This window comes from Ascaphus truei, chromosome 2, assembly GCF_040206685.1.
Source record: "Ascaphus truei isolate aAscTru1 chromosome 2, aAscTru1.hap1, whole genome shotgun sequence".
Taxonomy (NCBI): Eukaryota; Metazoa; Chordata; class Amphibia; order Anura; family Ascaphidae; genus Ascaphus; species Ascaphus truei.
Window position 1 is genome coordinate 365,774,450 of NC_134484.1, and position 14,471 is coordinate 365,788,920.

At 42.4% G+C, this 14,471-nt stretch overlaps 1 protein-coding gene across 10 annotated transcripts in view; it reads right to left on the bottom strand.

The window, feature by feature from the left end:
• Positions 1–14,471, bottom strand: part of SLC4A7 (solute carrier family 4 member 7) — a 185,795-nt gene that overhangs the window by 21,695 nt on the left and 149,629 nt on the right. For all 10 annotated transcript variants that reach the window (XM_075586994.1, XM_075586988.1, XM_075586985.1 and 7 more), the window contains 7 exons: positions 13,901–14,058; positions 13,127–13,214; positions 12,373–12,519; positions 9,477–9,580; positions 8,246–8,420; positions 5,475–5,608; positions 3,970–4,215 (listed from right to left, as the gene is read on the bottom strand). In XM_075586994.1, coding sequence (XP_075443109.1) covers positions 3,970–4,215; positions 5,475–5,608; positions 8,246–8,420; positions 9,477–9,580; positions 12,373–12,519; positions 13,127–13,214; positions 13,901–14,058 — 1,052 coding nt within the window. The remainder of the gene's footprint in view (positions 1–3,969; positions 4,216–5,474; positions 5,609–8,245; positions 8,421–9,476; positions 9,581–12,372; positions 12,520–13,126; positions 13,215–13,900; positions 14,059–14,471) is intronic.

A 14,471-nucleotide genomic window follows, 5' to 3' on the forward strand; every position in this document is an offset into this window, starting at 1 on the left:
CGTGGCTGATACATCGTGTGAAAGCATCTTTATTACCCACCACAAATGCATGGTCGTTAGGGATCAACCCCTTATTTTCCGTCTGTTCAATACACATACTATAAATAGAGGGCTCTATACCCAACGTTTCAGTCGAGCTACTGACGCGGTTGAAATCCGTCGTTCATATGAAATAAAAATATTGAAATGGTACCGGTACGTCTTATATAAAGCTATTGGTATGGGGTGATTGGAGACTTTGTTGATTCCTTAGGGGTAATTAAAACGAACAAAAGGTTAAGAACCCCTGAGTTAAACGAACATTAGAATATTCATCTGCGAATAGAATGGTGTAAAAAATACAGCAAAGAATTGGAGGACCAAATGTTGACACATTCAGCAAACTCTAGCAACATCTTCTTACTACAGTAGATGCTGATTAGGAGCTACATAGCACACCAAAAAATTGGTATTGGAGTGTTCAAAAAAAAACTCTTGGAGAAGTTTAGTTGATTGCATTCTTGAAAACATACTGTACATCAGGGCTGCACAACATACGGCCCGCGGGCCGCATACGGCCCGCCTGGCCTCTCTGTGCGGCCTGCGATGACTCCGGCCGAGCGCCTGGTAGTTAATTAAATAAATAAAATAAAAAGTTTAAAAAAATGGCGGCGATCCCCCCCCTCGGCTCAAGTGCTCAGGCGGCAGCGGCGGTGCGCAGGGGCAGCAGCAGGACGCGGCAGCCGTGAGTCATTTATTTTTTTCAATAGCAGGATGCCGGGGTTGGAGGTCAGAGCCGGGGGCAGGGCCTAGTACCGGGGAGGATGTGCTGAGCTAAGGTGTGTCGGGCTGCTGCAGGGGTGGGAGTGAAAAACGGGCTGGGGGTGGGTGGGAGTGAAAAACGGGCTGGGGGTGGGTGGGAGTTAAAAACAGGCTGGGGGTGGGTGGGAGTGAAAAACGGGCTGGGGGGTGGTAGTGAAAAACGGGCTGGTGGTGGGGGGGGGGGGCAAATGGTCTGCTGTGGAGTGGGGCAAACAGAGTGGTGTGGTGGGGGGAGAAGGGGAGAGAGAGGAGGCAGGGGGGGGAGAAGGGGGAGAGAGAGGAGGCAGAAGGGAGAGAGAGGGGGAGAAGGGAGAGAGAGGGGGGAGAAGGGAGAGGGGGGAGAAGGGAGAGAGAGAGAGGGGGGAGAAGGGAGAGAGAGAGGGGGGAGAAGGGAGAGAGAGGGGGGAGAAGGGAGAGAGAGAGGGGGGAGAAGGGAGAGAGAGAGGGGGGAGAAGGGAGAGAGAGAGGGGGGAGAAGGGAGAGAGAGAGGGGGGGGGGAGAAGGGAGAGAGAGAGAGGGGGAGAAGGGAGAGAAAGAGGGGGGAGAAGGGAGAGAGAGGGGGCAGAAGGAGAGAGAGGGGGCGAGAAGGGAGAGAGAGGGAGCGAGAAGGGAGAGAGAGGGGGCGAGAAGGGAGAGAGAGGGGGCGAGAAGGGAGAGAGGGGGGGCAGAAGGGAGAGAGGGGGGCAGAAGGGAGAGAGGGGGGGCAGAAGGAGAGAGAGGGGAGAAGGGAGAGAGGGGGGAGAAGGGAGAGAGGGAGGAAGAGGGGGGGGAAGGGAGAGAGGGGGGGGGAGAAGGGGGAGAGAGAGAGAGAGAGAGAGAGAAGAGGCAGAAGGGAGAGAGAGAGAAGAGGCAGAAGGGAGAGAGAGGGGGGAGAAGGGAGAGAGAGGGGGAGTGGAGAGAGGGGGGGGGGGAGAAGGGAGAGAGGGGGGGAGAAGGGGGAGAGAGAGAAGAGGCAGAAGGGAGAGAGAGAGAAGAGGCAGAAGGGAGAGAGAGGGGGAGAAGGGAGAGAGAGGGGGGAGATGCGGGAGTGGATGAGATGAGGAGGGGGAGGTGCGGGGAGTGGAAGAGATGAGGAGGGGAGGTGCGGGGAGTGGAAGAGATGAGGAGGGGGAGGTGCGGGGAGTGGAAGAGATGAGGAGGGGGAGGTGCGGGGAGTGGGAGAGAGGGGGGGGGAAGGGAGAGAGGGGGGGGAGAAGGTAGAGAGGGGGGGGGAAGGGGGAGAGAGAGAGAAGAGGCAGAAGGGAGAGAGAGAGAAGAGGCAGAAGGGAGAGAGAGGGGGGAGAAGGGAGAGAGAGGGGGAGATGCGGGGAGTGGATGAGATGAGGAGGGGGAGGTGCGGGGAGTGGAAGACATGAGGAGGGGGAGGTGCGGGGAGTGGAAGAGATGAGGAGGGGGAGGTGCGGGGAGTGGAAGAGATGAGGAGGGGGAGGTGCGGGGAGTGGAAGAGATGAGGAGGGGGAGGTGCGGGGAGTGGAAGAGATGAGGAGGGGGAGGTGCGGGGAGTGGAAGAGATGAGGAGGGGGAGGTGCGGGGAGTGGAAGAGATGAGGAGGGGGAGGTGCGGGGAGTGGAAGAGATGAGGAGGGGGAGGTGCGGGGAGTGGAAGAGATGAGGAGGGGGAGGTGCGGGGAGTGGAAGAGATGAGTCACTGTCATCCACCCACCGCCATTCACCCAACTGTCATTCACCACCCAGTCACTGTCATTCACCCACTCACTCACTCACCCACCCAGGCAGGCAGTCACATGTCTTTTGTTGAAAATATAAAAAATAAACAGGTTGCATTGTAATGTTTTTTTCTGTATCACAATAAGAAAACAGTTAAGTAAAAGTTGCGCGCTAAAAGATATTTTTTCGTGGTAGGTGCGCTATGGGTTCGGGGGGGGCCCTGCTCCTTTCATTTGTCCGGGCCCCATGATTTCTGTTGACGGCCCTGTGGGTGATGTGAGGTGCATGGGGGGAGAGGGTAATGGGTGATGGGAGGTGCAGGGGAGAGGATGATTTGAGGTGCAAGGGGGTGATTTGAGGTGCGAGGGGGGTAATTTGAGGTGCAGGGGAGGGTCATTGGAGGTGATTGGGGTGTGATTTGAGGTGCATGGGGAGTGATTTGAGGTACAAGGGGGGGTGATTTGAGGTTTAGGGGGGTCATTGGAGGTGCAGGGGGGTCATTGGAGGTGCAAGGGGGGTGATTTGAGGTGTATGGGGGTGATTTGAGGTGCATAGGGGGTGATTTGAGGTACAAGGGTGGGTGATTTGAGGTGCATGGGGGGTGATTTGAGGTGCAAGGGTGGTGATTTGAGGTACAAGGGTGGCTGATTTGAGGTGCAAGGAGGGAGAGTGATGTGAGGTGCAGGGGGGTCATTGGAGGTGCAGGGGGGTCATTGGAGGTGCACGGGGGGTGATTTGAGGTGTATGGGGGGTGATTTGAGGTGCATGGGGGTGATTTGAGGTGCAAGGGGGGTGATTTGAGGTACAAGGGTGGGTGATTTGAGGTGCAAGGAGGGAAAGTGATGTGAGGTGCAAGGGGGGTGATTTGAGGTGCAAGGGGGGAGAGTGATGTGAGGTGCAGGGGGGAGAGCGATGTGAGGTGCAAGGGGGGAGAGGGATGTGAGGTGAAGGGGGGTGTGATGTGTGCGCTGTGCAGGGGGGCATTGTGTGTGTGATGTGGAGGGGGAGTATTATGTGTGTGGGTGAGGGGGAGAGATGGGGTTATGAGAGATAGATGGGGAGTATCGCAAAGGTTGATACGGAGGGGTTCTTGGGGAGATATGATGATGATGATGGTGATGATTTTACCCGTGCGGCCCAATTTTTTTTCCCTTGGAGCAGTTCGGCCCTTCTCACTTTACGAGTTGTGCAGGCCTGCTGTACATGTACACAAAGCAAAGGATTTTACAAATGTCCAAAGATTCACAGTAAAAAGGTTATTCAGAAGGCATTGAAACAATTAAATACAAAAAGTAAGGAGGAAGAAAGTACAAAAAGAAAGGGAGGTAGAGGGGAGAAGTAGGCACATTTTGGTGAAGAAAGAAAGGTCATAAAGTCTGACCAAATGTGAAACACGTAGAAAAAATATTTAATTTGATTAACTATGTACTCCATGAAAAACATGCATTGAAAACTCATGCGCAAGATTCAGTGTCCACTGTCTCTCCTTACTAATACTCACGAGTAAGTTGTCAGCATATCAATATCGTTGTGCATGTTGAAGGCATATAATTCTCCCAAATGAAACAATTTCTCCAACGCTTCGTAAATAAATATAAGGCAAATGAGAGCAGCAAATGCTTCTTCTGTAAACCGAGTGATGTAACAAACTAAGCTGCTTGCATCTGTTGCCACCAATAACATACATAAAAATGCTGTCCACAGACCTATACTTGTACGCAGGGACAGATAGGACAGCTCATAATCTCTATTGGGGGGGGGGGGAAAAGGAAGGAAAAAAAAGATTTTTAGTCAGTAAAAAGAAAAAAAAACTCTGAAAGTTTATAAGCAATCATGTTTATGTAACAATTTAATTACAAAATGTCAATAGTGTAAACAATTCCAAAAATAGCTGACCATCAAAACTGTCCAGAAAGTTACAATTATAAAAAACTAATCCTGCAATTAGTCATGATTTCATCGGTCGGGTAGGCGAGTGGATTTGAGACTATCCGTGAAAATTAATTAGAATGATTTGAAGGGAAATTAAATGCCATATTAAAGCAAGACCTTCCAGCATAATGTAATGTGCAATAAGCTCTCACCTTTTACTGTTGGAGAGGTGAGACCGTTTTTTTACAAATTGAGAGTGCGTTTAGAATGCGTCACTGCATCTTTTATACGTCAGCTCATTCATAAAAAGTGGCATCATCGGAAATGTTTTATTTAAAAATGCAGTCAGTACCAGTCAGAGGCAGATTCATCAAGTTCAATAAGGGGTATGGCCTCCAATCCAGCACAAACGATCATTCAATTAAATGACAGTTAACGTTGGAAGTGGTGTGATAACCCGCATCGGAGGTATCTTTAAGCATTTTGAAAAACAACATGCAGGTCTAAACTTGTAGGGATCCATGTTAAAATGGATAAGAAGTAAATTGACACACTGTGCTCATTTGCCGGTTATTACCCAGAATTCCTGGCTGCAGTGGAAACACTGTTTGCTATGCAATCAAATGGGAAAGACAGGTGGCAGACCTGTTTGAAACATGCAAATGCAGCACAAGTGGTATTTTTATTTACTGAAAAAAAACATAAATTTAAGCCATCTTTTTCACTCTGTAGCAATTCTTAAAGATAAAGTCTCACTTCTAAACATATTGAAGTTGCAAAAATAAATACACCGATAAGAATTGAGGTTTTCATGTAATTGTCCATTTTATGAATTAAAGTTTAAAACAGCCTTTCAAATTCAGGACAAAATACGTGCCACTGAATGGCACATCAACAAATACAACAATACTGTTTCCATTAGGGATCAGACCCAAATGAGTAACGAATGTTGTAGTTCCATAGGTGCAGTGATTAAGACTATCTGGTGAAAAATAGTCCTAACTGGACAGATTTAAAATATGCACCTAAACAATTATTGGGCATCATAATATTTCAAAATCATAAACTGTAGTATTTTTACAAAATGATGACAGGTATATTATATTTTTAAAAGCTCATACAAATGTCACTCACCTGCAGAATTTAAAAAGTATTTTCTCAAAAACCAGAACAGGTCCTGTGCTCCCCAATATAGTGAGAGGTTGTCCAGCAAAGAGAGAATAGGCAATGCCCGTTAACGAAGCTCCAAAAAGAGACTCTATTGCACTCTGTTTGGGAGGAAGAAAGACTTGTTGCATTGCTTCTATGACCATAAAACAGGTTTCTACTTTCACAAGTATAAATATATAGTGATGACTATTCATAGTTATTAAAACAAAGGACATCAAACCAAGTATCTACATTTCTGACCTACAAAAGATATGAATAACATTTTCTGGAAGAGTTGTACAGTACTTTATATAAAATTGCTCATTTTAATCCAAAGTGTACTGTATACAAACAAATGTCCACTGTGGAAAATCTGTGAAACACTTTACAAAAGGAGATTAATAGACATGGGTAAAATGTTCAATAAAATGTTGTCCCAAGGAAAAAAAAAAATAATGAAAAAAAAAAAAAATTATTATATATAATCACTGATAATGTACCTAAAATTAAAACACACAATCAGGAAGGAATAGAAGGCCTATAGGTAAATCAGACATAGTGCAACACAGGTTAAGATTTAAGTTTTTCCAGTCTCCTCCATTGAATGAGCTAGGATTTGATTTCACAAAGGGAAACTGTTTATTATGAAAAAGTATGGCAACTACATACTGTACAAAGAGCCGGTGTTTCTCCCTGTTCAGTCTCCACATCAGGTGAAAACAATAAACAATAACTAACCATGCCAACTTACCTAAGCTTTATTTCTACAGTAATTTAGTAAAGCATACAGTATCATCATACAAAGGACTAGATTCCCCAGCAGACAGCAGCTGCCTTAGGCTGAGAGGATGCTCTCCTCAATTTTTAATTATGGACTGTGCAAGACCGAATTGACAATGTTCAGATCATCATTTGCCCAGTCACAAACTTTCAAAATAAAGCCACGCATTGTAATTAAATGCTGGAAAGGCTTCTTGGAACGGAATTCTTCTGAAGTGATCATTGCTGTGGTCTAAAATCCTCAACCTCTCCTCTATGGAATGTATCACAAAAGGGATTGGGCAAAGATCACCAACTAAATGTGCAAATATTACATAAAGTAAAAATGTAATACTGACAAATAGACCAATCATCATATTTAAAGCAGCAATCCACTCTAACTAACCCTAAAAAAATAAAAATAAAATAAATAAAACGATTGGAAACAGGGAGATCTGGCTTTCTAGAGATACTTAGTAGTGAAGGTATCTGTATTACCCCTGGGTTTTTAAAGGAGATTTAAATGGCCATCTATTAAGAAGCTGCAATCAATTATGTTGAAGCTTCCTATTGGCCATTGTTTCCCCTGGAGGGAGATTTCAACCCAGTAACTTCACTGATAAGTCTCTCAGGAAGCATGGAGCAGCAGACAATAGTGTGATCCAGGTCTCTTTCTCCCTCCTCCAGTTAAAAAAAGAAAGAAAAGGGCGGTAGTGAAAAACAAAAAACAATACCAGGGATTGCTGCATTAATTCCCCCATATTCTTAACACCAGGTTAAATGTTTCTATCATATATCTATAGAACTGTGAATTAGTTACTGTATGCTAACAGTATCAAAAAGGAATTAATCAAGAGGGAAAGCAATCATTTATTGTATTTCAGTTTACTTCAGAAGCAAATCATTTCTTCAATGTGTTAGATGGGTCTATCTAAATTTGCTAGTTTAACTTTTCACTGCAGGCTTAAGATACTGTATATGCTCACATCTGGTATAAATTAGGCTTCAAAAAGAACAGCTTGAAAAAGGCAGGCCTGTTATAAGAGCCATCAGAGATAACGAAGATTACAATATATATACAGACTAACTTTTTCACTGTTAGAGGGGACAACAAAAGCAATGTGTTTCTGGCCTCTGACAGCAAAAGGGTTGAGAGTGAAAATGTATTGCATCCTAGCAGAGGATTGTCCTCACATTTTGATTTGAATATTAAATGTTAGGTTTTCAAGCACTAAATTATATATATACACCTGTATACATATATATATACAGTGTTCGACAAACCTAAACATTTGCTCGCCCCGGGCGAGTGGATTTAACCCCGGGCGAGTAAATATTGGCCCAAGCAGCACACGTTTGGTACTAGTTGGTGAGTAGATTTTTTTGTGTGGCGCGTAGATTTTTTGGTGATTTGTCAACCACTGTATATATATATACATACATACATACATACATACATATATATATATATATATATATATATATATATATATATATATATATATATATATATACACACACATACATACATACATACATATATATATAATGATTAGTGCTGCAGATGAAATGAGCTTGGGAACTAGGTTGGTGGTTGGTTGGTCCAAGCTGTTTTGGAATCAGAAGCTGTAAAATAAGAACTTCCACTCAAATAAAAAAATAAAATCTTACAAGTGAAAAAATACCAGTAAATATTTTCCTTTACAAAATGGCTCACTGTAACTGTGCACATGTCACTGGTCACACTATATAGGTGGCCCATGTCTTGTTACACCTCCTGAAATCCGGGATAAAGGAGCTTTACCTCAAACCTTTGCATCTTCTGTTCACATGGACTCCCCCAAACTTTGTCACAGCAGTTACCATGAGCAGGGGAAGGTCAAATACTGTGGGGTAGACGCTTTGGATCAAGCATGAACAAGTGAGACAAATGCACATGGACACCTTCCTCTGAAGGTCTAAAAGCCTGGCCACTACCAATCTTTCTTTGTACTCACTATTCTGCCTTGTGTAGCTTCTCCCAGGAGCCCTCCAAAAGTGATTACAGGAGACATACAGGCACAGTATAGGAAAAGAACGGAGGCCAGGCACTGCAGGTTTAATGCATCCTTGAAGTCACTCAAGAAAAAAGGTGCTTTCCTTTTGATGTCATGCATCAAACCACCAAAAAGCCTAAATAGGTGAGATGAAACTCGTCAAACTGTACACTGTAGGAGTCTAGCTATTTATTTTATTTGTTTTAGAAAATATGCTTTGTGAAGGCTGCTTGGGGCAAATTTTTGCTTGAAGTCACAAATTCCCATGATTTCCTAGCCTCCTGTTGTAATTGTATCTAAAACTGTGATATAGCGTACTGCATTAAGTCAACCTATTGGGATGGCGATCAAAAGAAGACCATTTGAAGATAGCTCATTAAGGCAATATCTTACATGTCTCTTCAATCTATTAATACCGTTAGTAAATGTAAAGGGATTCACCAAATAGGGCAACATATATACCTGGAAGCCTCAAATGGCTATAGTTACATATAGAACTTAAACGCACCTAGTGCAACCACCCCACTTAATAAGCAACACTAGATTATGTTTCTGAGTACATACGACAGGCATGAAGAATTTGGTATTCTGTGCTCCCGCTGTGGAAACAAGAGCTCCGAGACAGAATCTGTAAAACTTGCAGGTTAGAAGGTTTATATACTGTAGTTGCATCTACTTGCCCAAGAACCAACAGGAGGCAGTGAAGATCCCAATACTGGTAGCTGGGCCAAGAGAAAGACCAACTTAGGTACAGCTCCCAGACTTTAGTTTGCAAGTTTTAGAGATTGTTCAGAAATCCCCTAAAATCTTGGGGTCAGGTATGCACGATGCAGTCCTAATTACTCAGCAACTTGATTCCAATTTGTATTTGCTCATTCTAAATGCAGCAATTACTTTGATTTTCACTTTGTCTCTAACAAATCCAACATTTTTATGGATAGACTCCTTATGCGTAATGAGATTTTTTTTATATATATATATATATATATAAAAAAAAAATGCAAGCATGTAATTTTCTAGTATTGTGCTGCTCTCAAAAGAGTTGCTTCAAAATTAACTCCCATATATTTGGAGAGAACTGCACTTCTCAGAGTTATTTCTAGATGTCCTAAACTGCATTTTATATGTACATTTACTACACTTTTTCCCATCATCCTGAAACCCCCATCAGAAACAGGTTTCACAAACACACCTTCCAGTTCTCTGAAGCTCTGGGCCAGCGTGATCAGCCTCCTCTTTTAACGTCTCACCCATGTGAGTAGAACCATTTGGGACTGTTGGTATCTTCCGCTTTTCCTGTACAGGTGATAGACAAGAATATAAAGTATCCCAAAGACAGGTCTGTTAAATAAGCATCAAACTATTTGAGAATGTGTTACATAACGAACAATTCATAAGATTCAATTGTATGAAGTATTTCTTTTACATAGTGCTGACAATGTTCACTGCACTTAATTATCGAAACAATTCCAGATACATTGAAATTCAACAAAGCTTTCAATACCAACGTTTATATAAGATAGGGATAAAAAATTGATCCCACAATGAAATTATATACTACTGTATGCTTAAAAGTTTTGTTTCATTTTACTCAAAGGCAGGAAATGCCATTACAGGTGTTACTTTATAACATAACGCCATTATCTCACTGTTGATTAGAAGGACGTTTATATTACTAGTAGAATGAATGTTAATAATAGACTCTAAAGGGGAAAGGGAACTTAGCTACAGCATTAACATGAAAGCAGTATCTATATAACCATGTTATTTCCATGTGATCAGTAATGAACCCAGAGACTTTTCTCATTACATAATTACCCGAAGAACTGACCCACAATTGTTGATGTACCAGGAAAGCACATTGGGTAATGCACTGTTCTCCGTTATGGATTGCACAAACACTTAATTATGTTGATTGCAGGTACAACTCTCTTCACTTCTCCTTTTGATACTATTGCTAACAGCTCATTTTGGGAGGGGTGGAGATGAGTTATTTTAGTGAGTCAACAACATTATTTCCAAGTTCCTGTATTCAGCATGTTGAGTAGGTCAGTGTGGGAGGCATGCTTATTGTAGAAACATGAAACGGCTTGTTAAAGATGTAATACCTCGTCGCCAACAAATCAACTATTTAATTTACTTCCTTAAGCAATAATGCTTAGAGCTTTGCATGTGCAAGAATATATTCGTCACACAAAAGGGACCAGCTAGCTAAAACCCTTCAAAGTTTCAAGTTACCAAGTTTATAAACAACCTAGCAAATATATTTTAAAATACTTATAAGTGTCTGTTTATTGAAAATAAAAGGCATTCATTAAGTAATAATCCCAGAAGGACAGGACATTACTGGCCAATAATGCCCTGGCTGGAAGAGTTGAAGGCCTGATGAAGTCGCAAGAGAGAGCGACGAAACGCGTAGAGTGTTCCAGTCAAACAGCCAAGAGAAGAGGAACACGAAAAATCCACTGATACCATCTGATCCTGTAGTCCACGGCGCACCGGAAGTGACGTATCGGGAGCCTGGGAGGTTCTCGGCGTGCCGGAAGTGAAGGGACGAAAGCTCCAGTGTGGATCCAAGTGTCTCCTGAGAGAGCGGAGGTGAACGAGTACCCCGAGGAATCACGGGTCCCAGGTATATTCGTCAACCGCTACCTATGAGTGCCCACATCGACCGTATGAAGTGTAAGCCTTGAATCGTGTATTTGATATTATAATTGTTTTACCTCTACACTATATAGTCTCTCTTTTTTCTCCTTTGGAGGTTGTGATTGGTGGCTGCTGTTTACACATAGGGCGCATCCACCCCTTAAGTTGGATGAATGTCTGATTTGATTACTTAAAATGTGAGTAGTCATTTTTGGATCAATTTCACTTTTTTCACTGTTTAAACATTTTTGCACTATGATATGTTTTTCTATTTTATGACTTCGAGACGAACTCCCCATACGCTTTGAAAAATCATCCAAGAAAAGACAAGAGAAACAGTCTTTTTTCAAGGGTTGTAGTTTATTTTGAGGTTTTTTTCACTTTATATGCACTTTAATTAGGCACGTGTATTATCACTGATTTTATTAATCACATTGTCACTTTCACAATAGTGGTTATTATTATATTTTGGGTTTGTTTGAGCGCTATTGTCATTGTTTTCCTCACTGGAAGAGTTGAAGGCCTGAGGTGAAGCCGAGGCGAAGGGGGAGAATATAGAGGTGAGGGGGAAAGAGGAGAGAGAGGTGGGTGGTGGAGGGAGAAGAGAGGTGAGGGGGTGAGAGGAGAGAAAGAGATGAGGGGGGAGAAACTTGGAGGAGGGGAAAAGAGAGGCGAGGTGGGGAGACGGGAGGCGAGATGGGGGGGGAAGAGAGGCGAGGTGGAGAAGAGGGGAGAGAGAAGAGAGACGAGGGGGGGGAGAGAGACGAGGGGGGGAGAGAGACGAGGGGGGGGAGAGAGGCCAAGGGGGGGAGAGAGGCAAGGGGGGGAGAGAGGCATGGGGGGGAGAGAGGCATGGGGGGGAGAGAGGCGAGGGGGGAGGAGTTAAGGGAGGAGAAGTGGGGGTTTGGGGAGAGTGGGGTAGAAGAGGGGAGGGGGAGAGGTGGGTGAAGGGAAATGGGAAGAGAAGTTGGGGGCAGTGATTTTAACTACAAACGAAATAAAAACCAGATAAAAATGACCTTAGCAAGAAATATTACTTTGTTGCAAGTAACAAAGTTACTAGTTAGGACCCTCCAGCTTCTGACAGCACTAGCAGCTGAGAGAGAGTGAGAGAGCCTGCATATGCTGCTGTGCTCTGTGAGAGGAGAGGAACGGAGATGCAGCTGGAGCTTGGACGGGAGAGGTATTTACTGTTGGCAGTTTTAAATTTGCCAGTTTTTTTAATTTCAAATTCTCAGCGCGCTCCCCCTACATCTCTGAAAGGTTAATTGGCAAGTTGCCAAATGGAAAAAGGAGGGCATAAAAATATTAAAACTGGAAAATAAACCCTAGATCAAGAAGAGAAATACCCAAATCTAAAGTAAATGTTGCTTTAGGGCTAAATATTGGGATAGCGATTGTGACGGGCAAAAAAAGAGAAAACAACAACACACAGCTCTGACCTGGGAGGGAACACTTTTCGGTGGCTCGATACGGATGGTTGGATCCCACTCTCCTGGAGGTAGGACCGTCACTTGGTCTAAAAATTCATCTATTCCTGCAAGAAGATCATTTCGGTCTTTCGCCTTATAAGCAACATCATGGAATATCTTTAAAGGAAACAAAAGCAGGACATGAGATCTCATTTTACATACAAGGCCAAACCGACCAAGAATCCCTTTTAATTATTAGTCTAAAAAAAAAAAAAAAAAAAAAACTAATGACATACAAAATGTGATTCTTCCTTATGACCACAAAACTAATCTCGGTATTAGGACAAACATTTCCTTTTAAAACATGCACTGAAATATTCTTTAGACGTCAAAGACGTTTTCTTTAAAAACATGTATTGAAATTACATGTTCGGCAATATGCTAAAATATTAGTATCCAGTAACACCACTAAGAATAATGTTATAATGTTCATGTGGTAAAATGATTCATTCACAAAATAAGTGTATTTATTTTTTTATATACACACCATGTGACTTGCATCACACTATTTGTGGGCAATACTAGACTAAGATCTCAACAATTATAAGGGCCAAAGCTACTGTATGGCTCATGCATGGACATTGTATATTAACTCGAACCCTTCTATTCTTTATGAGCATTTAAACATTTGCATGATGATTGCTCATGGAATATTATGTTGTGTAATGGACACACACACACACAAACACAAACACACACGTCACAAATGTAAACAAACAATTACCTCGTCAGTCATAAGGGTAGCTATTGATCTTCCAATTTCATGATACTGTGCTGCTTTTCCAGCTGGACCCAATAATAAAAATAAAAACCTGTTGGAACAAATGGTCGTTTACAGGTAGCTTTGTTTAGGGAAGTGTGAAGTCCTTCATTAAATTGAAAGGCAGTACTATCAATTATGCAAGCAACTGGAAAGGGGAGTAAGGTCTACTAATGCACTATTAAAGCATTTCTCATATTTAAAACGTTAAGTATTATTTAATGGGAAATGTGCACCTATCTAATACCCTTAACAGAGTAAATAAAGATTCATAGGGGCCTATTCTGTAAGCCTTAAAAAAAAAAGAAAAATAATTTTTTTTTTTTACAAAAATTACCCTGCCGGTTACACCCCCTGTTTTTTTTCAGCGTTGCTGTCACGGTATTCTGAAAGCCTCGATTAACTGTGATAGCAAAATTACCAAAACAGGCGAGTAGCCGGTGACGTGATAATCACCTCTCTGAAAAGAGCAAAGTGGGCGATTCTTTCCAGCTGCTGAGAGAGCTGCACAGATAGGGCCGCCTCTCCCTATTTATTTAGAAAACTCTTGCGCCCCTCGGGGGAGCGCATCCTCCACTTTGCGCACACCTAGGTTATGCCAATATTAGGAATAGTAAAAATAACAGCAATAGCAGCAATAATAGCAATGTGTGAACCAACACTAACAATAATACTAATGAAATAAACGCAGATAAACATGTAGAAGCTGTAAGTTAGGCGGTAAAACAAATTCAGTACCGTGTAGGAATTGGGACTTCTGTAAGCCCCGTAAGAAGAACCGCTGGACTCAATCTAACAAAGGCAATAATTGGACGTTCCAAATTCTCTATTTCTCCCACTAACACATTTGATGCCTCTGCTCCATGTGGGATTTTCCTCATGAAGTTCATGTCCACCTAGGAGAGAGAAAAAAAAGGAACTAGAATTGTTTTTCTCTGCAGCTCTTACATGGTTTTAAACATCAGATTTATTTTTTATTATAATTTTAGTTTTTTTAGCTACAGATACCCACTTAAGGAGCTTGCTTTCAGACTTTTCAATTGAATCCAACAGTTGAAAACAGCACTTCACATGAGCTAGGGATGGGAAGAGTAACTTTTTAGGTACACCGAAGATATGTCTGTCAATGGAATGATTTTGTCACAAAAATGTTTTGCTTCTACAGGAGTTTTATTATTAACAACTTAGCTACCAGAGGGGTGTAAAACACATTACAATGACAGAAATATTCCCTAAACACATATGGAAACATACTCTGACCAACATTTATTAAAAATGTATAGAAATTAAAAAAAATAAACACTTCTGA